The sequence below is a fragment of the Oncorhynchus clarkii genome, chromosome 31, assembly GCF_045791955.1.
Source record: "Oncorhynchus clarkii lewisi isolate Uvic-CL-2024 chromosome 31, UVic_Ocla_1.0, whole genome shotgun sequence".
In the NCBI taxonomy this organism is placed as follows: domain Eukaryota; kingdom Metazoa; phylum Chordata; class Actinopteri; order Salmoniformes; family Salmonidae; genus Oncorhynchus; species Oncorhynchus clarkii.
Genome location: NC_092177.1, coordinates 30,609,968 through 30,632,916, shown reverse-complemented (window position 1 = coordinate 30,632,916; position 22,949 = coordinate 30,609,968). Strand labels below are relative to the sequence as shown.

General features: G+C 43.2%; 1 protein-coding gene across 5 annotated transcripts; it reads right to left on the bottom strand.

Annotated features, from left to right (window-relative positions):
• Positions 1–480: 480 nt before the first annotated feature.
• Positions 481–20,264, bottom strand: LOC139390681 (fibrous sheath CABYR-binding protein-like). 5 transcript variants are annotated; one of them, XM_071137971.1, is made up of 8 exons: positions 20,059–20,264; positions 16,660–16,760; positions 15,916–16,021; positions 10,438–10,458; positions 7,758–8,132; positions 4,020–5,027; positions 3,685–3,733; positions 481–3,446 (listed from the first exon to the last, which is right to left on the bottom strand). In XM_071137971.1, the coding sequence occupies exons 1-7, from the start codon at positions 20,132–20,134 to the stop codon at positions 3,714–3,716; spliced, it is 1,707 nt and encodes a 568-aa protein (XP_070994072.1). In that variant the 5' UTR covers positions 20,135–20,264; the 3' UTR covers positions 481–3,446; positions 3,685–3,713. The 5 variants fall into 5 exon arrangements, with proteins under 5 accessions (XP_070994072.1, XP_070994070.1, XP_070994074.1 ...); XM_071137969.1 differs by having other exon boundaries at positions 4,027–5,027; XM_071137973.1 differs by lacking the exon at positions 3,685–3,733 and having other exon boundaries at positions 4,027–5,027.
• Positions 20,265–22,949: the final 2,685 nt, after the last annotated feature.

Below are 22,949 nucleotides of genomic sequence, written 5' to 3'. Positions count from 1 at the left end.
TGTGACTGCACCTGAAGAAACTTTCAAAGTCCTTGACATTTTACGAATTGACAGACCTTCATGTCTTAAAGTAATGATGGACTGTCATTTATTTTTGCTTATTTTAGCTGTTCTTTCTATAATGTGGACTTGGTCTTTTACCAATGAGTGCTATCTTCTGTATACCTATCCTACCTTGTCACAACACAACTGATTGGCTCAAATGCATTAAGAAGGAAAGAAAATCCACAAATTAACTTTAACAAGGCACACCTGTTAATTGAAATGCATTCCAGGTGACTACCTCATGAAGCTGGTTGAGAGAATGCCAAGAGTGTGTAAAGCTGTCAAGGCAAAGGGTGGCTACTTTGAAGATTCTCAAATATAACATATTTTGATTTGTTTAACACTTTTTTGGTTACTACATGATTCCATACGTTTTATTTCACAGTTGATGTCTTATATTACTATTATCCTACAATGTAAAAAAAAAAAAAAAAAAAAAAAGTACAAATAAAGAAAAACCCTGGAATGAGTAGGTGTGTCCAAACTTTTGACTGGTACCATATATATCCCATACAAAAAGTGCCTGCAAACATTAGGACAGACAAATTGAATTATCCTACTCCTTAATTAGGAATAAGCTTACATTCACTTATCAATGGTCTCAGTCCCTTTTCAAATATGCCTAAACATAGCAAGAACTCCAATATATAAAGTGAGGGAAGGAAAGTGATAAGAACTAGTTCTACAACAAATCTGTAGAGTACAGTGTGAGCCTTGTATTGGCCTACCGATTATTTTAACTGGTTTTGACAGAGTTGAACATTTATTCATGAATCTAACACAAACTAATAAGTCATATCATTTGAAAAGCAGACAAAACCATATCAACACACTTTACTGAGCCATTGAATTAACTTATGCAACCACACAAGCCTGACTTGAGTAAAAATGCAACTTTCATATGATAACAACACACGACTGTTTATACCAGACTCGGAAACCATATTATACACTCAAACAAATGGCTTTTTTCTATTTCAGATACAGCTTCACAAATGGATTATCTATCCAACAGCTGCGTATTCTATAGCCATGGTGTGGAAACAGAGAGAACAACTCTACAACAGAGGGTGTGGGAGAAAGTAAAGAGACCAAAATGTCTGCCTTGTGAAATATTGCTGAATAGCGATATCATGAAATATGCTAGAGTCTAGCTTAAGCGACATCACTGAATGTAAAAACCTGACCGACTCTCATCATGCTCATTTCCCAAAAAATAATCCCATGTCTGTCTTGCAACTGAGAAAGTTGGTTCAACTTTAATACTCCGACTGCATTAATAAAAGGTCTGTGGATCACCAGCTGGGGGAAAAGTGGAGGAATGCCGAGGTAGTCTACCGTGTCTCGTCTCCCAAAAACAAGCCAGTGACTCAGAAATAGAGAGTCTCCGATCACTATGTCTTTGAGAATTAAATACTTATGTTCACATTGGAATCAGCTCAACGAGGAAAAACCTGAGGATAGTTAAAGAATGCTGGTCACACCAAAACCCCGCCTTGTCCTGCCCAGTCCTGAAGCAATTAGTGGTTGACTTTTGGTGGCTAAGCATCAGATGTAGTATTGCATTGGATGATGATGAATCAAGAAACACCATTAGAGTGAATCTAGTGTGAAGTTTCTTAGGTGAAGTAACCTAGGGCATGGGGAGGATAGTCAAGGGCATGACCACGGTGCAAATTACAGGGGAGCTCCCCTATAAGGAGAAAATAATGATCATTTGAGTATTGGTGATGTAGTCTATTGTTATTTTACCCTATTGAAGTTGATATTTGATCAGATGTATTTATCTGAAGCCTGTATGTGTTCATGTGTAAGCCTACCGGTGGTCAAAGTCAATTGTGATTAACATTGTAGTCTAGTAGGTTGACCCTTTGTGTTATTAGGGTGACCATATATCCTGTTTTTTCACAGGACAGTCCTGTTTTTCAGCCACTTTTCAGGTGTCCTGACTTAGTCACAAAAAATGTACATTTCTTCAGTTTTTCTAGTGGTGTAAAGTAAAAATACTTTAAAGACCTACTTAAGTATATTTTTTGTACTTTATACACCATACATTTTACCTGACACCCAAAAGTACGTGTTTCATTTTGAATGCTTAGGGCAGGAAAATGGTCCAATTCAAGCACTTATCAAAAGAACATCCCTGGTCATCCCTACTGCCTCAGATCTGGACTCACTAAACACAAATGCTTTGTTTGTAAATTATGTCGGTGTTAGAGTGTGCTCTTGGCTATCCATAATATGTATTACATTTTATTTAAATTGTGGAGGGTTTGGCCCGGCTGGGATGTCCTTGTCCCATCGTGCTCTAGCAAGTCCTTGTGGCGGGCCGGGCGCCTGCAAGCTGACTTCCGCCACCAGTTGTTTCCTCCGACACATTGGTGTGGCTGGCTTTTGGGTTAAGCGAGCAGTGTATCAAGAAGCAGTGCGGCTTGGCAGGGTCTTGTTTCAGAGGACGCATGGCTCTCGACTTTTGCCTCTCCCGAGTCCGCACGGGAGTTGCAGCGATGGGAAAGACTGTAACTACCAATTGGATATCACGAAAATGGTTTTGTCTGATTTGCTTAATAAGGAATTTGAAATGATTTATACTTTTACTTTTGATACGTTTTAGCAATTATATTTGATACTTAAATATCTTTAAAACCTTTAATACATTTTTTTACTCAAGTAGTATTTTACTGGGTGACTTTCACTTTAACTTGAGTCATTTTCTATTAAGGCATCTTTACTTTTACTCAAGTATGAAAATGTAGTACTTTTTCCACCACTGCGTATTTCAATTTAGAGTTCCCATTCATTTGATCAGAATTGACATTGATTGCATTCCAACCCGACAAAACGTAGGGTATAGGCTAGCGAGCCAATGTGTCATATCGTCAACCAATCACATTGGGTCAAATTCTGCTGGGCCCAGTTCCAGCGAGCTTCTAATGGAGAGCTACAAAAGTAAGTTAATATATAACTATTTCAGTCCAATAGTTAGTCTAAGGTATTTTGGCAAACTTGTGTAACTTTGGCAAACAGTTACATTCTCCTGACGTCAACCAGGAATGTTTCCATGGCCAAATATTCCCAGATTATTATAATTTAGCTTGCCCGGTGTGACGGAGGGGGACTTTTTTGGGGGGAGGGGAATTTTTGGGGGGTGTTGTACATCTAGAAAAACATACCAGATCATGTATTTTTCCATAAAGCAAGCATTATCTGAATATATACACAGATAATTCCCTAGACCAAGACGGGAAGACAAGTTTTATACTACAGATCAATATTCAATATCAAGGGTCAAAGGTCAAAGTGTGTGGAGGGGTCAATTAAAGGGGGGTTGAGGAAGGCACATCCCCTCTTCTCCCTCAGGGTAGAGAAACTGTATATCATCCAGGGGCTCCAAGTGCTTACTGTGACAAATAGAAAGAAGAAGAAACATTTGACATAAATACACAGTGTATCAAGACTGGTGCATGACAGACCAGACAGACAAAAGTTACACAAGTAAGTAGGCATCTATTCACCAGCAAAAAAAAAACCTTACAGGTTCAGGTTAGACTCTGTTACACTACACACACAAAGGAAAATGTTGCTTGCTAATATCTTAGAGAAGTGACTACAGGAGGCGACTGTAGTAAAGCTCTGTACCTGTCAGGTGGTTCTACTGCATCTGCATCCTAAGCAGCCGTCGCTTGCCCTGAAGACAGACGGTGAGATCACATTAGATCACAATACTATGACTAGCACTGAAGTGACAGTATCCTATTAACCTAGATTTCTAAATGTGAGATACAACTCCCAGTACTGCCGCCACGGCTGTTGCATCATCATCATTCGTGATTTTGTAATTGAAAATGATCTATTTGAACAAAATATACAACAATCTGTGCATTTATAGACAGTGTTAGTCCTATTTTTCATCTACTATTCCAACTAATCAAACATTCTATTGATCAGTTGCATGCTGTTAGTTGTCAAATTACCTTTTACCTCAGCAGCAGGGGCCTCATCATCGTCTGGAGATGGGATGATCCTGCCGGTCATGGGGCCGACCCCCAGGACTTTGGGCCTCTTATCAGTCTTGGCTGCTCCCTCCAGCACCACTACAATGTACTCCTTCTTGGGCGCCTCCACAGGTGCCACCACCACAACTGGGGCAGCCTCCACTGCAGCTGGGGTCTCTTCCATCGCAGCCTCTTCTACGGGTGGGGACTCTTCTACGGATGGGGCAGCTGGGGCCTCCTCCACTGCATCTGGGGCCTCCTCCACTGCAGCCTCCTCCACCTCAGGTGGGGTCTCTTCTATGGTTGGGGCCTCTTCTACGGGTGTGGCCTCAAGTGGGGCAGCTGGGGCCTCCTCCACTGTAGCCTCCTCCACTGCAGCTGGGTCCTCCTTCACTGCAGCCTCTTCAATGAGTTCAGCCTCAAGTGGGGCAGCCGGGGCCTCTTCCACTGCAGCCGGGGCCTCTTCCACTGCAGCCGGGGCCTCTTCCACTGCAGCCGGGGCCTCCTCCACTGCAGCCGGGGCCTCCTCCACTGCAGCCGGGGCCTCTTCTACAGGTGCAGCCTCAAGTTGAGCAGCTGTTGCCTCCTCCACTGCAGCTGGGGCCTCTTCTACAGGTGCAGCTGGGGCCTCTTCTACAGGTGCAGCTGGGGCCTCCTCCACTGCAGCTGGGGCCTCCTCCACTGCAGCTGGGGCCTCCTCCACTGCAGCTGGGGCCTCCTCCACTGCAGCTGGGGCCTCCTCCACTGCAGCCTCCTCCACTGCAGCCTCCTCCACTGCAGCTGTGGCCTCCTCCACTGCAGCTGTGGCCTCCTCCACTGCAGCTGTGGCCTCCTCCACTGCAGCTGGGGCCTCCTCCACTGCAGCTGGGGACTCCACTGGGGCGGCCTCCTCGACTTCTTCTACAATAGGCACAACCACTTCTTTGACCACTTCAGCGACTATCGTCACCTCCAAAGCAGAGGCTGCTGCCAGAATGACTGGTTCCACTGCAAGACAGAACCCAGCCCCCAAACATCACTCACACTCATGTTACAAAAAGACTGACTCACAATTTATCTCCAACTCAAATCAACATAGCACATATGCACCCAGTGTGACAGAAGAAAGGAGATCCAGGAAAACAGAGTGAGTTAGACATGCCAACGTGAACATTGTAGAAGTCTGTGCACAATTCCCAAGAGATGGTGAAAGACGCATTCTTGTTTAAATAGTACAGTTTGACCAAAACCCTTACGGTCTCAGCCCACTGTGTGGGTTAGGGAGAATACACAGACCAACACGTAGCCATTAGCCAGACAGAGGTCACGGGGAGAAGACCGACAAGGCAGCCTGCCATGTAAAAACGGGACATTAGTTAGAAAAAAATGACGATTTGTACAGACATAGGTGTTAGCTTGTGCTTCTTCAGATAGAAAGGCAATCCGAATGTGTTGAGACAACTTTTAGGTCACCCGTGCATTTTTGTTGCGTTTGCATCAACATTGTACAGATCAAAGTGTACTTTAACCATGCATTGACCTCTATTGCATGCATCACTTGCTCCCCAAAAGTCCCATTTCTAAAAGTTCAGCTGGACCAGTCATTAAAACCTCTATTTGTTGCACATGTTGGTGAATGATGCAAAGCAGAAATGCATTGGACCAATGCAGACTGTCAGGCTATGGCAAGAATGTACCCGCCAGAGCATTGAGTGACCGCAAATTAATGGGTGGTTTCGAGAGAGTTAGGATGGAGCCTACTGTTGCAGAACTTCAGCATACAGGGTAGCAGTGGCATGGGTGTAGATGGCATCGAAATAAAGGTGCGGTGACAGGAAAAGCATTGAATGGAAGAGGGCACAGGAAGCAGTAGAAGTAATGAAGGAACAGTGTGTGGAATAGCAGTTAACTGTACATGACCATTCCCCATATGGTGCACGTATGCAACACAACATGCCTTTTAAGTGTGAAGAAGTAATTTCTAATGTGAATAGAAGACATTCCAAAATAAGTCCTCAGAACATACAGCAAAGACAGTACTTTTGCATGTTGTCCACCATCCTTCATAAAAAAAAGAGGCCACCTCAAATAAAATAAAATGCCTTCCTGAAAAATATCACAAAGGAACACACACCAAATGGGATAATGGTTTGATATCAAACATTTGTCTTGAACTAGGGAGCTTTTCTGATATGTGTCCTGGGCTAAAGTAAATTGTTTGTTGACTCATGGGGTAACAGTGCAGAGGTGAATGAACTCTAGTGTCAGTGTGGTGGATTTATCCCTAGGTTCTTCATGGTACAACCCGCATAATATTAGATCGGAAGTGTATTGTCTTGTCATTTGTCCTCGTGATGGAAGCCATTGCTGCTTTGGAAAGACCTTGCAGGACACCCGAAAACCCTACAAGCATAGCGTATTAGCACAAGCAAACCAAACCCAGACAAACTCAACACGGGAGGGGATCTTTCCAGTCATTTTATTGTATGGCTCGATGAATTCCCTGAATCACTTACACGACGACTCACTACGTTAGCTGGTTAAAAAAAAGAGAAAATCTGAATGACCACACATGGTTGATTTCCTCACATTTTAACCTTGCGAGGTCATTCCCTCCAAGTTCCACTTTTACAGTTAAGAATGAAAACACACGGCAACCGTTTGTTTTGTTACAGCTACAGAGCTCGCACAGGTTTCAGCGTTGTCTGTGCGAGCAGAAGCCATCACGCGGCTACAGCGGGTTTAGTTAAACAAAGTTAAAGTTACATCGGCATGTACCAACTCCGTGATATCTGGCTTATTAAGAGGCTTAGAAATGTACAGTTATCCATGTAATATCTCCGCAAAAAAGCCTGAGTATTAGTGGTTGGTTGGCCGTGGACTGGTCTTACGCATTACAAAACAAAATAAGGTAATCAAATGGCGCATTTGAGGTGTTTCCCTGTTTGTGTTTGCATGCGGCATCGGGCCTTTGAGGGAAGGCAGGGGAGAGGTTAAAGGGCATTGATACGTGGGGTCAGTGGAGCTTTGTAAACAGTGTTTGAGAGGGAGAGAGGGAAGGGGTGAATAAAGGTAGTTTGGAGCGGGAAAGGGGAAATAAGCAGGTTTTGCGTCACATTTCACTATTGGGGGGAGGGGGCACAGTGATTTGCACTATTGTGTATTTCCATCCTTACTGTGATATGAGGTTGAGATGGATGACATCACTGCCACTTTCTAAAAAGGTCTCACAGCGGTGATCTGCTGTTCTGGCTGAATTCACTTGTAAAAGCTGTTTCAGCACTTTTACCATCTGCTGGACTCACAACAAATATACTGTACATAGTCAGGAGATTTTGAAATACAGAAAATCAAACCCCACACAAAAACCGTGAAGCTTCTGTCTTCTAGCTTTAAACACTTTCACTTACAAAACCAGCCATACCATTATTTACTCTCTGCCCTCTAAGTAAACTCTAATAAACTAGTAAATAAAGTGTTCTCTTCGAGAGAATAACCTTCACGGCAGAGGAGTCTAGCTCTACAGTGGTTTTAGAACCAGGTGAGATCAGTGTTAGACGCTGTAGTGGTACTCTATGGTGTAGGAACAGTGTACACATAATCTCCCTGTTGTTGCTGGCCTATCGGAGTGAGTGTTCGGGCTGGTGGTGAAGGACAGCGTGTGCCTCCCTGTGGTGTGTGTGCGTTACTCAGCAGCAACAGCAGCCTTTGGGACTGCCTTTTCCTCTGGGCCCGTACCGTTGATCTCCTCCTCCGGCTCTTCCACGGCAACTGCCTCCTCAGCAGCCTCCACTTCATTTGCCACCTCGATGACCTCTTCTGCGACCTCAGCAACAGCCTCTGCAATCTCCTCCACCACAGTCTCCGCTTCCGCTGGTGCCACCTCTGCCTCTACTGCCGCTGCCTCCACAGCAGGTTCTTCAGAGACTGCCTCGGCCGCTGCTTCTGCCTCGACTGAGGCCTCTTCCGCGGGTTCTGCTCCGTTTTCCGCCGCTACAGCCTCCTCAACTGCAGCCTCCACTCCAGCCTCCTCTGCTGCTGCCTCCTCCTCTCCTCCCTCCTCAGCCGCCTCCTCTGCTTCCTCCTCTCCTCCCCAGGCTGCTGCTTCCTCACCTGAAATAAATTTAAAAAAGAGAGAGAGACAGAAAAATATATGAATCAGTAAAGATGGCATGGGCCTTTGAAACACTGCCTGAGTAAGCTTTACAACACGAAATAAGTAAGAGTATATAAGAGTATTCGCAGGGCATGTGAATTACACTACTCACGCCTACATAACACTAGCCTGTAATATAACAGAATATTCCGATAAAGTACTACTTCTATGTTTTTATCTTAAATCATATTTACATTCATTACTTATCATTTAGATGCCGTGTACACAACCACACACTGAAACAATCACACACGCCCATGCCACTCATCTTACCACACCTCCGGCTCATACCACACTCCACAGAAGAGAATTCACTCCACTACAGAAGAGAATTCACTGCAGAACCACATGCAAAGCCCAACGAGACAAGAGAGAAAAGGAGGGGAGAAAGGGAGAAAAACAACAAAAGGAGAGGAGCAAAATGAAAGTGACATAGGGGAGGTATACAGGATCAAGGGTTAGAGGTCAGAGGGTGGACTAAGGAGTGAGGGGATAAAGATGGTGAATCTTACCATCCCATCAAAGCAACCAATACCTGGAAATTCCAACATTAACAGAAAAGCCAGATGATTTGTGTGCATTTAATTTTAAATTGAGCCAGTCTGTCTGTTTACACATTTATCCATCAACACGATTCCATCCTGGAAGACGCCACAAAAACAGTTCATCAAATAAATACAAAATTGGGGCAATACATAGAACGAAGTGTCCAGAGGAGAAACGTTCAGAAACAGACAGAAGTTGAATGTATGGGACATAAGCAGGACTTGTTCGGTCATACAGGAGAAGGAGGAAAGTAGGAGATTTCCCCCTTTTCAGATTCATCCAAAGAGTCCAGCAGGCTATAAAGTCCCCTGACGTATAGCCAATTTAGTTTTACACTGAAAAGAGTAAAAATAGGAGAGCGTTAGCGCAAAAAGGAGGAAGAGAACCTTTAACCCAAAAAAGGACTTAAAATCAGATTACAATTTCACCATTATCAAATACGCAAATTTAACATCAAAGACTATGATCATCAAATCCCTACAGGCTTATCTCATCAAAATGACTGATAATGCCAACAGTGAATTAGCATTCTAGGTGTAAAGGGGCACTAAGATGACATCACCTGTTTCAGTTTGACGAGTGGCGTCAGTGTGGACATGAGTTTGATAGGGAATAAAGACTCTTTAATAAAGAGGTACGGGTTTACGAGAGGTTGGGGGGGTTAACAGTGAGAGAAGAGGGTTTGAAGGGTGGGCACGTTTTGGGGTGGATCGTACAGTAGGAAAGGAGTAGTGTCAAGGAGGGGAGCCCCCTGTTCTGATTAACAGGTATTTCAGCCAATAGGATCAGGTTAGGGTCAGACGGGAGAAGCTGGGTGGGGTGGGGCCAGAAAGGAGAGGCTGAGTTTTCTAGTTTCAGAATCACTCCGATAAAAATGTCTATATCAAAGTCATCAACAGGAGTAGGCCATCTAGAGTTTACCATCTAGAGAAACCAAGACATTGTGTACAGGGAACAGGTCCTCCCAAATATTACCGTCAACAGAAAGTGTTCCATCAACTACATGCTTTGGGTCCCCTAACAATATTTTTTCTGCCAATGACAGAAAGCTAAGGCATTGGGTTGTGAAACTTCCAAAACTAAGTCCAGAAAATCAGATAAATGGTATTCTGTCTCAGACCGTTATGCCAGTTCTACTATATGTAAATAGAAAGCATTTAAGGCCAGAAGGTTGGAAGCACTCATTGCTGATAAATTGGCTGAATTGTTTTGCAGATGAGACAAATGGCTCAGGCAGTTATTAACCAGAACAGGGAGATCTCAGAGTGGGCGTAAGAAGCTATGTGATTGGTGCTCTGCAGTGACTAACCAATGAGGATTTAGGAACCCTACAATGATTGGAGACATCACTACTAACTATACTGTAGATTATCATCATGGCATTTCACAGCATTTGGCTCAATCATTGAAATAAAATACATGAAGACTCCACTCATTTCAGAGCCCATGAATCCACTCCTTTTCCCCAACATTGGTCCTCAGAATTCTGTGAAATGCAGTTTTGTGGATGTATCTAGAGAAAAATCTAGGTGTGAGTGCACCAATAGAGAAACATACATTTCAAGGCAATCAGTGAGAGAATAATCAAATCCATGCCAAGGTACCCTTAGTCTAAGACAAAGTTTCATTGGTCATTCAGAAAGAGTCATTTAACAGGCTGTGAGTTATTATAAAAGTGAAAGACATTAGCCAGTAGAGCCACACATAGGCACTCACCCTCCTCTTCCTCATCCCTGCCTGAAAACAGACACAGAGAAGCACAGTGTCACAGATTTACAGGGTTTTATATGGATTATATACTGAACAAAAATATAAACGCAACATGTAATGTGTTGGTCCCATGTGTCATGAGCTGAAATAAAATAATCCAGAAATATATATGCACAAAAAGCTTATTTCTCTCAAATTTGTTTATATCCCTGTTAGTGAGCATTTCTCTTTTGCCAAGATAATCCATCCACTTGACAGGTGTGGCATATCAAGAAGGTGATTAAACAGCATGATCATTACACAGGTGCACCTTGTGCTGGGGACAATAAAAGGCCTTGCTCCCCAGTGGGTGGGACTACGCCCTCCCAGGCCCACCCATGGCTGCACCCCTGCCCAGCCATGTGCAATCCATAGATTTGGGCCTAATAAATTTATTTCAACTGACTGATTTCCTTATATGAACTGTAACTCAGTGAAATCGTTGAAATTGATGCATGTTGCGTTTAGATTTTTGTTCAGTGTAATATAGGCTATGGAGTATATGGATGAGAGATCTACACAATGATACTGCTGCATGTAAAATCAGCAAAAAAAGAAATGTCCCTTTTTCAGGACCCTGTCTTTCAAAGATAATTCGTAAAAATCCAAATAACATCAGAGATCTTCATTGTAAAGGGTTTAAATTCTATTTCCCATGCTTGTTCAATGAACCATAAACAATTAATGAACATGCACCTGTGGAACGGTCGTTAAGACACTAACAACTTACAGACGGTAGGCAATTAAGGTCACAGTTATGACAACTTACGATACTAAAGAGGCCTTTGTACGGACTCTGAAAAACACCAAAAGAAAGATGCCCAGGATCCCTGCTTATCTGCTTGAACGTGCCATAGACATGCTGCAAGGAGGCATGAGGACTGCAGATGTGGCCAGGGCAATAAATTGCTATGTCCGTACTGTGAGACGCCTAAGACATCGCTACAGGGAGACAGCTGATCGTCCTCGCAGTGGCAGACCACGTGTAACAACACCTGCACAGGATCTGTACATCTGAACATCACACCTGCGGGACAGGTACAGGATGGCAACAACAACTCCCCGAGTTACACCAGGAACGCACAATCCCTCCATCAGTGCTCAGACTGTCCGAAATGTGCTGAGAGAGGCTGGACTAATGGCTTGTAGGCCTGTTGTAAGGCAGGTCCTCACCAGACATCACTGGCAACAACGTCGCCCATGGGCACAAACCTACCGTCCCTGGACCAGAAAGGACTGACAAAACGTGCTCTTCACTGACGAGTCGCGGTTTTGTCTCACCAGGGGTGATGGTCGGATTCGTGTTTATCGTCGAAGGAATGAGCGTTACACCGAGGCCTGTACTCTGGAGCGGGATCGATTTGGAGGTGGAGGGTCAGGTCTGGGGCGGTGTGTCACAGCATCATAGGACTGAGCTTGTTGTCATTGCAGGCAATCTCAACGCTGTGCATTATAGGGAAGACATCCTCCTCCCTCATGTACCCTTCCTGCAGGCTCATCCTGACATGACCATCCAGCATGACAATGTCACCAGCCATACTGCTCGTTCTGTGCGTGATTTCCTGCAAGACAGGAATGTCAGTGTTCTGCCATGTCCAGCGAAGAGCCCGGATCTCAATCCCATTGAGCACGTCTGGGACCTGTTGGATCGGAGGGTGAGGGCTAGGGCCATTCCCCCCAGAAATGTCCGGGAACTTGCAGGTGCCTTGGTGGAAGACTGGGGTAAAATCTCACAGCAAGACCTGGTAAATCTGGTGCAGTCCATGAGGAGGAGATGCACTGCAGTACTTAATGCAGCTGGTGGCCACACCAGATACTGACTGTTACTTTTGATCCCCCCCTTTGTTCAGGGACACATTATTCCATTTATGTTAGTCACATGTCTGTGGAATTTGTTCAGTTTATGTCTCAGTTGTGGAATCTTGTTATGTTCATACAAATATTTACACATGTTAAGTTTGCTGAAAATAAACGCAGTTGACAGTGAGAGGAGTTTTTCTTTTTTTGCTGAGTTTATATGAATGAGGTTGCCGTAGTATATCTGTCTGATCTGTACTCAGTTATGATATTGGCATGGTGTTTTATTGTCCCCCACAATGAAATCAGGGAGGGGACTGTGGATCTGTCTCCATACGTCCTTTTGTTCGTCATTCACATGTGATATCTCAGACAGCACTGGGCCGATTTGGACAAAAGTTGGGTGAATGATGAGTCTTGCCATAGAGATCAGTCATTTACAAAATTACACTGATTGGCCCAAGTCGGGAGCTATAGCAATTAACTGGAATGTGTTAGTCACATGCAATCTCAGTTGGCCCCATGGGGGGGGGGGGGGGGGCGCTGCATCATTCGTGTTGCCTTGTTTATCTTTTCACACGTGCATGAGCGTTTATGGGTGAGATAGCCGTGCGCTTGTGTGATGATATCTGTGTAGTTGAAGTTTAGCGTCACGGTGAAGTCTGCCAAAATAAACATCCATTACAAGTGGACAATAAAAGCTAGTTGTATATCTAATCTCATGTTTATACAGCACCAGTAGAACGATATGGTCCTCCCCCAGTGTCAATAAATAACCAACTCCCTAGCCACTGTTGGATGACATAATAGCTGCAAGCATAAATAGAATAGTCTTGGACGGGAGAGTGTTTTTGTTAGCAGGAAGTGATTTTGGCAGAGACGAAAAGGAGTGATAGTGGGATACGCAGGTCTCCGACAGCTGCCTGGACACTGAATAGCAATGACTTGGTTCGGCCAGAGAATGTGAGGGGGGCTGGCCTGCTTGGCTAGAAGTTCATTGTGGTCTGGCCAAAACTGCTGACCACTTGTTATTTCCACACACACACTGATGTGTTCTCCTGTAGATCGGGCTGGGCTGTCCTGACCCGCGGGCTGGCCTGTCTGTGTCAGAGTTAATAATACATCATGACAGGAGACACCCTCAGTGTGTGTGTGTGTCTATTCTAATGAACTCAGCAGGATTTCCACTGCAGAAGGAAGGCTCTCCCAGAGGAGAAAATAGGGCACACACACACACTGAATAGCCATGCTACGGCTTTAGGCACAGGAGCGTGTGTGTGTGGTCCTTCAGTGACATTCCTCGGACATGGTGAAATAAGTCAAGGATTATCCAGGCCTCCTGTCCCACAATCTCTAGCGTGGATCACATCCCTCTTTCTCTCACACACAGACAGGACAGAGCTACTGTGCCAACCATGACTCACGAATGGAGGGCTTAGGCCACTGTACTGAGAGGGGGGTTATGGGGTGGGTTGGCAGCTGGTGGGAGTGTAGCAGGTTTCTATTTTTTATGCGCCAATTGAGAATGCATTGCAACAGTGGACAATGAATAGTTACAATTGAAGTCAGAAGTTTACATACACTTAGGTTGGAGTCATTAAAACTTGTTTTTCGACCACTCCACAAATATCTTGTTTACAAACTGTAGTTTCGGTAAGTCGGTTAGGACATCTGCTTTGTGCATGACACAAGTAATTTTTCCGACAATTGTTTACAGACAGATTATTTCACTTATAATTTACTGTATCACAATTCCAGTGGGTCAGAAGTATACATACACTAAATTGACTATGCCTTTAAACAGCTTGGAAAATTCCAGAAAATTTTGTCATGGCTTTAGAAGCTTCTGATAGGCTAATTGACACAATTTGTGTCAATTGGAGGTGTACCTGAGGATGTATTTCAAGGCCTACCTTCAAACTCAGTGACTCTTTGGTTGACATCATGGGAAAATCAAAGGAAATCAGCCAAGACCTCAGAAAACAAATTGTAGACCTCCACAAGTCTGGTTCATCCTTGGGAGCAATTTCCATCTGTACAAAACAATAGTACGCAAGTATAAACACCATGGGACAATGCAGCCGTCATACCGCTCAGGAAGGAGATGCGTTCTGTCTCCTAGAGATGAACGTACTTTGGTGCGAAAAGTGCAAATCAATCCCAGAACAACAGCAAAGGACCTTGTGAAGATGCTGGAGGAAACAGGTACAAAAGTATCTATATACAAAGTAAAATGAGTCCTATATCAACATAACCTGAAAGGCCGCTCAGCAAGGAAGAAGTCACTGCTCCAAAACCACCATAAAAAAGCCAGACTACGGTTTGCAATTGCACATGGGGACAAAGATCATACTTTTTGGAGAAATCTCCTCTACTCTGATGAAACAAAAATAGAACTGTTTGCCCATAATGACCATCGTTATGTTTGGAGGATAAAGGGGGAGGCTTGCAAGCCAAAGAACACCATCCCAACCATGAAGCACGGGGGTGGCAGCATCATGTTGTGGGGGTGCTTTGCTGCAGGAGGGACTGGTGCACTTCACAAAATAGATGGCATCATGTGGAATGAAAATTATGTGGATATATTGAAGCAACATCTCAAGACATCAGTCAGGAAGTTAAAGCTTGGTCACAAATGGGTCTTCCAATTGGACAATGACCCCAAGCATACTTCCAAAGTTGTGGAAAATGGCTTAAGGACAACAAAGTCAAGGTATTGGAGTGGCCATCACAAAGCCCTGACCTCATCTTATAGAAAATGTATGGGCAGAACTGAAAAAGCGTGTGCAAGCAAGGAGGCCTAAAAACCTGACTCAGTTACACCAGCTCTGTCAGGAGGAATGGGCCAAAATTCACTCAACTTATTGTGGGAAGCTTGTGGAAGGCTCACCGAAACGTTTGGTCCAAGTTAAACAATTTAAAGGCAATGCTAACAAATACTAAATGAGTGTATGCAAACTTCTGACCCATTGAGAATGTGATGAAAGAAATAAAAGCTGAAAGAAATCATTCTCTACTATTACTCTGACATTTAACACTCTTAAAATAAAGTAGTGATCCTAACTGACCTAAGACCGGGAATTTTTACTTGGATTAAATGTCAGGAATTGTGAAAACTGAGTTTAAATGTATTTGGCTGAGGTGTATGTAAACTTCCGACTCCAACTGTATTTACAGTGAGTGTGTCACAGTCCTTAGTGTCAGGACCAAACCCAAACCGTGTCTTATTCAACAACCTGTCATGACATGATGGGTTAGTTGAGATTGGGAGGTAATATTGTGGGTGAGATTGTGAGGTAAGATGCTGGGTGAGGTTGTGCGGTAAGATGGTAGGTGAAGTTGTGAGGTAAGATGGTGGGTGAAGTTGTGAGGTAAGATGGTGGGTGAAGTTGTGCGGTAAGATGGTGGGTGAGGTTGTGCGTTAAGATGGTGGGTGAGGTTGTGCGGTAAGACGGTGGGTGAGGTTGTGCGGTAAGACGGTGGGTGAGGTTGTGCGGTAGACGGTGGGTGAGGTTGTGCGGTAAGACGGTGGGTGAGGTTGTGCGGTAAGATGGTGGGTGAGGTTGTGCGATAAGACGGTGGGTGAGGTTGTGCGGTAAGATGGTGGTTGAGGTTATGCAGTAAGATGGTGGGTGAGCTGAGACTGACTCTTGGGAGGCCATGGTTTGGGCGACCACACAGTCTTGGGACGAGCGTTGATATCCGCTACACGGTCATTGAATCTGGCGTGGTCTGTGGTCACAGTGCTGTATGTCTGTTGGAAGAAACACAAAGAACATTTTAAACGCTCAAAATAGTAATATCTTCACCTCCACCAGAGAAATCTATAAAATTATTTTGGAGGGCAACTTTAGCCATGTTGACCCAGCCCGGCTGCGACCGGGAGACCCATGGGGCAGCGCACAATTGGCGCAGCGTCGCCCGGGTTAGGGGAGGGTTTTGCCAGCAGGGATGTCCTTGTCCCATCGCGCACTAGCGACTCCTGTGGCGGGCTGGGCGCAGCGCACGCTGACACAGTCACCAGGTGCACAGTGTTTCCTCCGACACATTGGTGTGGCTGGCTTCCGGGTTAAGTGACTGCGGCTTGGTTGTGTTTCGGAGGACGCACGGCTCTCGACCTTCGCCTCTCCTGAGTCCGTACAGGAGTTTCAGCGATGAGACAAGACAGTAACTACCAATTGGATACCATGAAATTGGGGAGAAAAACAATTTGAAAAAATTAAAAGACCTAAAATAATAATAATAACTTTAGCCATGTCACATAATAAAACAGAGCACATTCTAGAGTTGTAAAGGTTTATGAAATCAGCCAGTCTGGTATTATAGTTTATCTCTAAACTACGTCATCTGAACTCAGGCAGATCAAATTAAAATGGCCAGGCGTAGACTCACGTATGCGATGGCTCCAGCGAAGGCCCCGCCACACAGCAGGGCGTAGACGATGTTATCACCAGTACCACCGGGGACTGATGACATTTGTCGTCGTGGCAACACTACAAAAAAAAAAAAGGTCATAGCACAACTCACCCGGCCTTCAGAGTGGTCATCAGTGAGAAGGAAACATGGTAGATGTAAACAGGATATTCGACATTTGATCTTGATCCCGCTCTATAACCCTGACTCCCTATTAGATTGACGTAGACCTAATGCATCAAAACAATCCTCAGAAAGAGCGAGACAGAAGCGTGAGGACAGAGGCTTTGTTGAAGCACAATCCCTGGCTGTTTATTGGATTGGGTGGAATGCGTTTAGGTGTCCAGGAATGTGCCTGTCAGAGCTCATTTGCCTCCAACTGAAATAGACTTCAGTGATCCTCTGGTAGACCTTCAACCAGAGTAACACTGGGCAGCTTTTTTAAATAGTCTATTGTAAAATAAAATAAAGTCAAATACAAATTGAATCAAATTCTACTTAAAGTAATTTTCCTAGCAGGTCAGCGCAATAGCAACATTCAAAAGCAGGTGAAATGACCCACCACTAATATTCAAGTAAAAAAAATAAAAATAATTAAACACTCTCTCCAGACGCATATTTTTTTTTGATGATACTCCGCACAAGGTGGTGTTGTGTCATTTGACGTAGTTCTTTCACTTTTATTGTGTTTTGCCTGAGTGCCATTACATCAGCAGGAGAACACTGCAGCCAGGCACTTTGTTTACAACTTCAAGACTTCGGCCATAGTCACAGATTCCTGCTAATGCTGTTGTAGGTTTGTGCCATGCCCTCACTGCAGACAGGCACACAAAAACTAGACATCTTCACAACACACAAAGACGGACACAATCGTACGCACACACTTACCACACAACAAGCATGCAAGTTTAGAACACAGACAGGATTCAAACACACAAAAATTCACGAAGACAGAAATCTACCGTACAGACAGACTGTCACAGAAACGGACTTCCGGCTTTGCCACAGTACAAATAAATCTGTCAAGTAGCTACAGTGGAGAAAACTACCACGAATCACAATTGTCCAGTTTCACTTGTACAGTAAACAAGCAGTCTAAACTAACAGGAGAGCCTGCATGCCTTTCACAATCCGTGTGCAAAGTGGGGGACCAGTTATTTTAGGCCCAAATAAAGTTGACAATTAAATGGGGGAAAAGGCAATAGGATTTTATTTTAGACATAACTAGTCCCCGTTGGTGTCAATTTCCTCTTGATCCTGATAATTAGGAAATAACAGTGTCGCTGATTATAAATGGGTTCTAACTACATAGTACGTGAGTTTCTCCATTCAAAACATCAACATAGGGATTGTCACTGTACCCTGTTATTTATACCAACTAATCTGTTAAAAACCCTCACAGGAGTTGCAGGGTTAAGGTGGTGTGGGATTGAGAGAGTATGAGGGGTTGTGGGTCATAAGATTAAACTATGATACTCTGTGTGCCTAAGTACTGGTCAAGGGAGGAGAGTGGGCAGGGAGGGCCCCACTGCCATGAGAAGAGGCCCCTTCTTGCATGTAGATGTAGAAATGTATCAAATATTTTTTTATTTTTATATAACTAACCCAAAATAGACCACAGCCTGTTGTTTCCAAAGGGAGCAAATGGATAATAGTGGGCAGAACAAGCAAGGGGGTGGGGCAGAGCCAAGCATGAGCTAGCGAGATCCTATTGGCATGTTCTAGTATGTATCTGTATATTTCTGTTAGGGAACTGAAGTGTGTGTGTGTAATAACTAAATTCGCCCTTGCAATCCTAAACATCGCACTTTTAAAAAAAAAACTTTGGCAAAGGGTAAAGTCTACATTACTTAATCCACCTTGTTTGTAACAGATTCTAGTTTTGGGAACAAACAACTATTGAGATCAAATGTTTCATCGGTAAGAAAATTAACAGAATGTCAGCCAAAATACATCTTGCTCCATCTTCTCCCACTCCCGGCCACTGGGCTTCATCTCATCACTAATTTGGTGGCAAATATAAATGGCAACCGGATGCTTCATAGTTACACATCCGATGAAACATCTGGCTCATTGTTCCATCTGTGGTTGTATACTGCACAGACGCAAAGCAGGGGCCGGTGTTGTTGCGTAATCTCATAAGAGGCCACCAATGGTGTCTGACAGCAGGACACCGGACAAGCTCGACTTTGAGTGTGTGTGGCAATGGAGAGAACGCTGTGCCAAAAGCTCACGGCACGTCATGTTGCTATCGTTGCCTAGCCCTTGGGCATTTGTCTAAGAGCAGTAAAACCACGTTCTGCAGGGGCTACAGCAAATTACGAGCAATACCATGTAAGCAAAAGGTGTGGACATTCTACTAAAATGTGAAGGCACATAGTGTAAGGTAAAGCTTTTGACAATTTAATAAAGGTCCAAATATTAAAATGGACCTTCTCAGAAGCTGACGTTATGTCAGCCTAAATATATGTGTGAGTACAGCATATGGTTGCCTGAACTACTGAACTATGCCCATGGTAAATATTTAAAATTAATGCTGACTCCGGCTTTGAAACACTGATTAGGTCAACCATTTTTTTGTTCAGAGAATGCAAGTTCATTGGTGCGCGCTCCCGTGGAGGCAGCTGTATGGCGAGAAACGCGTGCCTCTGTCCGCAGTCTATACATTGAGACCATGATCACACCACGTGAGCAAAAGCATGAACCCTATTTCTATGCCATCTTTGACATAATGAAGGTCACATATTATTAGTGTTTAAAACCACAGACGTTATGTAACGAGCTTCAATTAATTGATACATTCCCTTTCAAATTGCGTGTTTCGTAACTGGTTAAAATGGATCATGTGAACACCTAGGCCGTGCAATCGCCCTTAATACGAAGTGACAAGCTGCCATAATCTAATGATTGGAGAGGATTTCAACGATTTATTGGCACAGTAGGCCATCGCTGAGTCTGTATAGTAACACCGAATTCATTTCGGAACAAAATTGTTAGGATACTTTGAGCATGAGATTACTTGAACATGGAGAAAACAGGACTTTCCCTTTAAAATGTAGCAATGCTCCAATAAAATGATCAACATAAATACAATGAAAAGATTCAGAGCATCATTGGTCAACATTCCAATTGACCTTCACTTCCCTTGTCCTGTAACACCGGTGCCATCTTTCATATGTGGGATGCGACTGTTTCAAAAGCCAAAACACATGAGAACAAAATGTTCTCTTCTGAAATGCATGCATATTCTTCTGCCCGTAGCCTATCCTACAGAGGAATGAAAAACCAACAGGCATACACATTTGCCATCTTGTATCATGTATAAATGTAATTTAATTAGATCTCTCCATATTTTGAACCCATCATGTAAATACTCACCATCTCTAGATAACTGTTGGGCTACCTTCCTTGCCAAAGGCCCATATCTTTGCCAAGCCGCTCTGCAGAGAAACATCGCCGCTCGCTATCCAAAAACTACGGTAGGAATGCAGCGTGTGCCGGAGCAAGGGAGGGCAGAATGAATGGCGTAAGCTGGTCGTGTGTGCGAGGAGCGAAGGAGAGCCCTATCTAGCTTGCGCTCAGCGCTGGATGTGTGTCTTCTCAAACGGTTCTTCACCTCCCCCTTTTCTCACGCACAAGGGAAACGGTCAAACGTCAAGCACGTGGAACCTAAACATAAACATATATTTTGTTTTATCGGTGTGTCTTTCATTTTTGGAATGTCTTTCCTGTACGTTTGTTATGAGTGCATCCATTTTACGAGTTCAGTGTACGCACCCAAACCCCTTAGTCGATTGACACACCGTTACATCAACCTAAGTAACATAATTTTAAAACTCCCGATCAAAATCCGTCAATTTCAAGTAGAGATACCGTATCTGACAGGACGGAAATTGATTCAGAGGAGCAAGAGGAGGCGAGCCTGATAAGGTCTCACCCCATTCATGTACAAAGGACCGAAGACAGCCTTTTAACAAAGTTACTTTTTAACATGTTTTTCATGTCTTAAAAATGTTTTACTTTTGTTAAATAATTTATACACATTTTAAATGGCTTTTACAGAATTGGATGTTTTATATAAAAAAATACTTTTATTTATGGTTGTTTTTATTGGTTTTAACATGTAATTTTTAACAAACTTAATTGTAATATTCAAATGCTGTTTTTATGCTTTTATGCCGTTTTTATATGTAAAAAATTAGGTACATAATATGTTTTAGCTGTTTTAAAGGAAATGCGATAATAAAACTTTTCCAGAAGAAAAAAAATCTGTTTTTTTTGCATTGGATACGTCTTAATCTTTCGATGTCGTACTTTCATATCGGCGGTGAAAGGCGACAGAACTTGAGCGGTGTTTGTCAAACCATGAGTCATCCCGAAAATGGGTTTTCTCACAAAAACGTCTGTAGCTTTCGAACGGTTTGACCAACAAATTCTTATGACCACTCTATGGAAAGGGGAGACTCTCACAAGTAGTGTCACATGACTCGTCTGACTTAAAAAAAAAAAATCGAAGTATGAAGGAAGTTTTCCTTAACTGTCTTATATCTTATAGGACAAAAACTTTAAAACCTTTGATGTATTTTTTACTCTATTTTTTTGCCATTTATGAATGTGTTATTCAATGCTTTCCTCTGGGCTATTGTAGTAAAGGTCAAATTAAATGTTTATACCTAAAGCGGTCCTAAAATTCAAAATCAAATATCTCAATGGTCCATAGTATGAACATCTTAACCTTCCTGTTGTGTTCCGGTCGAATTGGACTGATTTACAAGTTTTCTTTCTGAAAAATGTCGTTCATTTAATCTGATTGTCATAGGGCTCCATGACATGTTGATGATTTTCATTACATTTTGGGTGTTTTATTTAACTTTTGTGTTCCTGTGGTGTTCATGGTCAAAAATGACCGGCCATTAGAAATTAATGGGTGAGACTACAATTAGTGTATGAAATTGAGTTCAGGCACATGCCCATTCATCAGATGGACACACTTCCTCTCCCAGACACCCACATGCATGTGTGTTTGAGCACACACACACACCTCACTCCCCTTCTTGGCTTCCATGTCAACCCCCACGGGAACCTTTCCCCCAATATAATCTTTCCCCCACGGGAACCACACCTGTTGGCATTCTCACAAACAATCGCAACATTGTTTCAATAATATATAGAACTTTTCTCGCTAATCTGGTATATAAAGCTTTTTTTGAGGCCTTGTTAATAATTCATTATGTGGCAGCACAATAACCAAACGATATACTGTTTGTGAGGCTCTTGGTCATATCTTTGATCATGACACCGGTGAGGAGGAAAGAGGCCAGGAAACGGACAGTGAAGTAGTCTGTGACAAATAGCACAATATGTTTAATCTGAGTATGTGTTATAGTCAAAATAATCCATACATTATGCTTTTTTGCTTAAAAACGAGTTGTATGAGCTCAGATTAATGAAGCCCACAGGCCATAAATAGCAAATAGAAGTTAAAAACTTGTAATTTTCACAAGAACTTAAATTGATAGAAAAAGATCTAACACAACATTAGGTGATAATATATGTATTGTTATGGATTTATAATCAGCTATAATGGGGCGGTCATTTAGGACCGGGAACACGTAATTAATTAACAAGAAACAAACACAACAGGAGGGTTAAAACAATTCCATGTCAGTTTAGAACCCCACTTTAAACCAATTTAGGCAGACACTCTGTTCAGGTATTTGGGCATTGCATTACACATTGCCAGGGGCGCCGTATGGGGGAAGCTAGGACGATTCTAAGGGCCTGTGACTGACAGGGGCCCTAAAAAATATTAGAACATTAGGTACATTTTTTTCAATATTAAATTATTAACCTATCATCATTAATATAATATTTTATTTACAACGTACTAATACAACTAACGTTGTATTTCTTGTTTTCTTGGCTAAAAGTAAGCATCCAGAGAGCCCCCCCCCCCTCCCCCCTCTATTTACATGAAATGGTTCGGTCCTACCCCCAAACCAGGCCCGAACGATACTTTTCAGCAGTGAATTGCGTGCGAGTGAGGAGTGCCAGTGGAGCATCATGTCTCAGCTTCCTAAAGAGAAATCTGTATTCAAAAAACAAAAAGAAAGAAAAGATAGAGAGAAGTGATAAAAGAAAATGCGAAGGTATGTCACCCAATTTTTCACAAAGGAAGGTGGGTGTAGTCTGTTAGTGGTGGAAATGAACCTGTTAGCTTAGTCCATAGTGAAATAGGCTACTTTTGCTCCCCTAACATGAGTTACTTA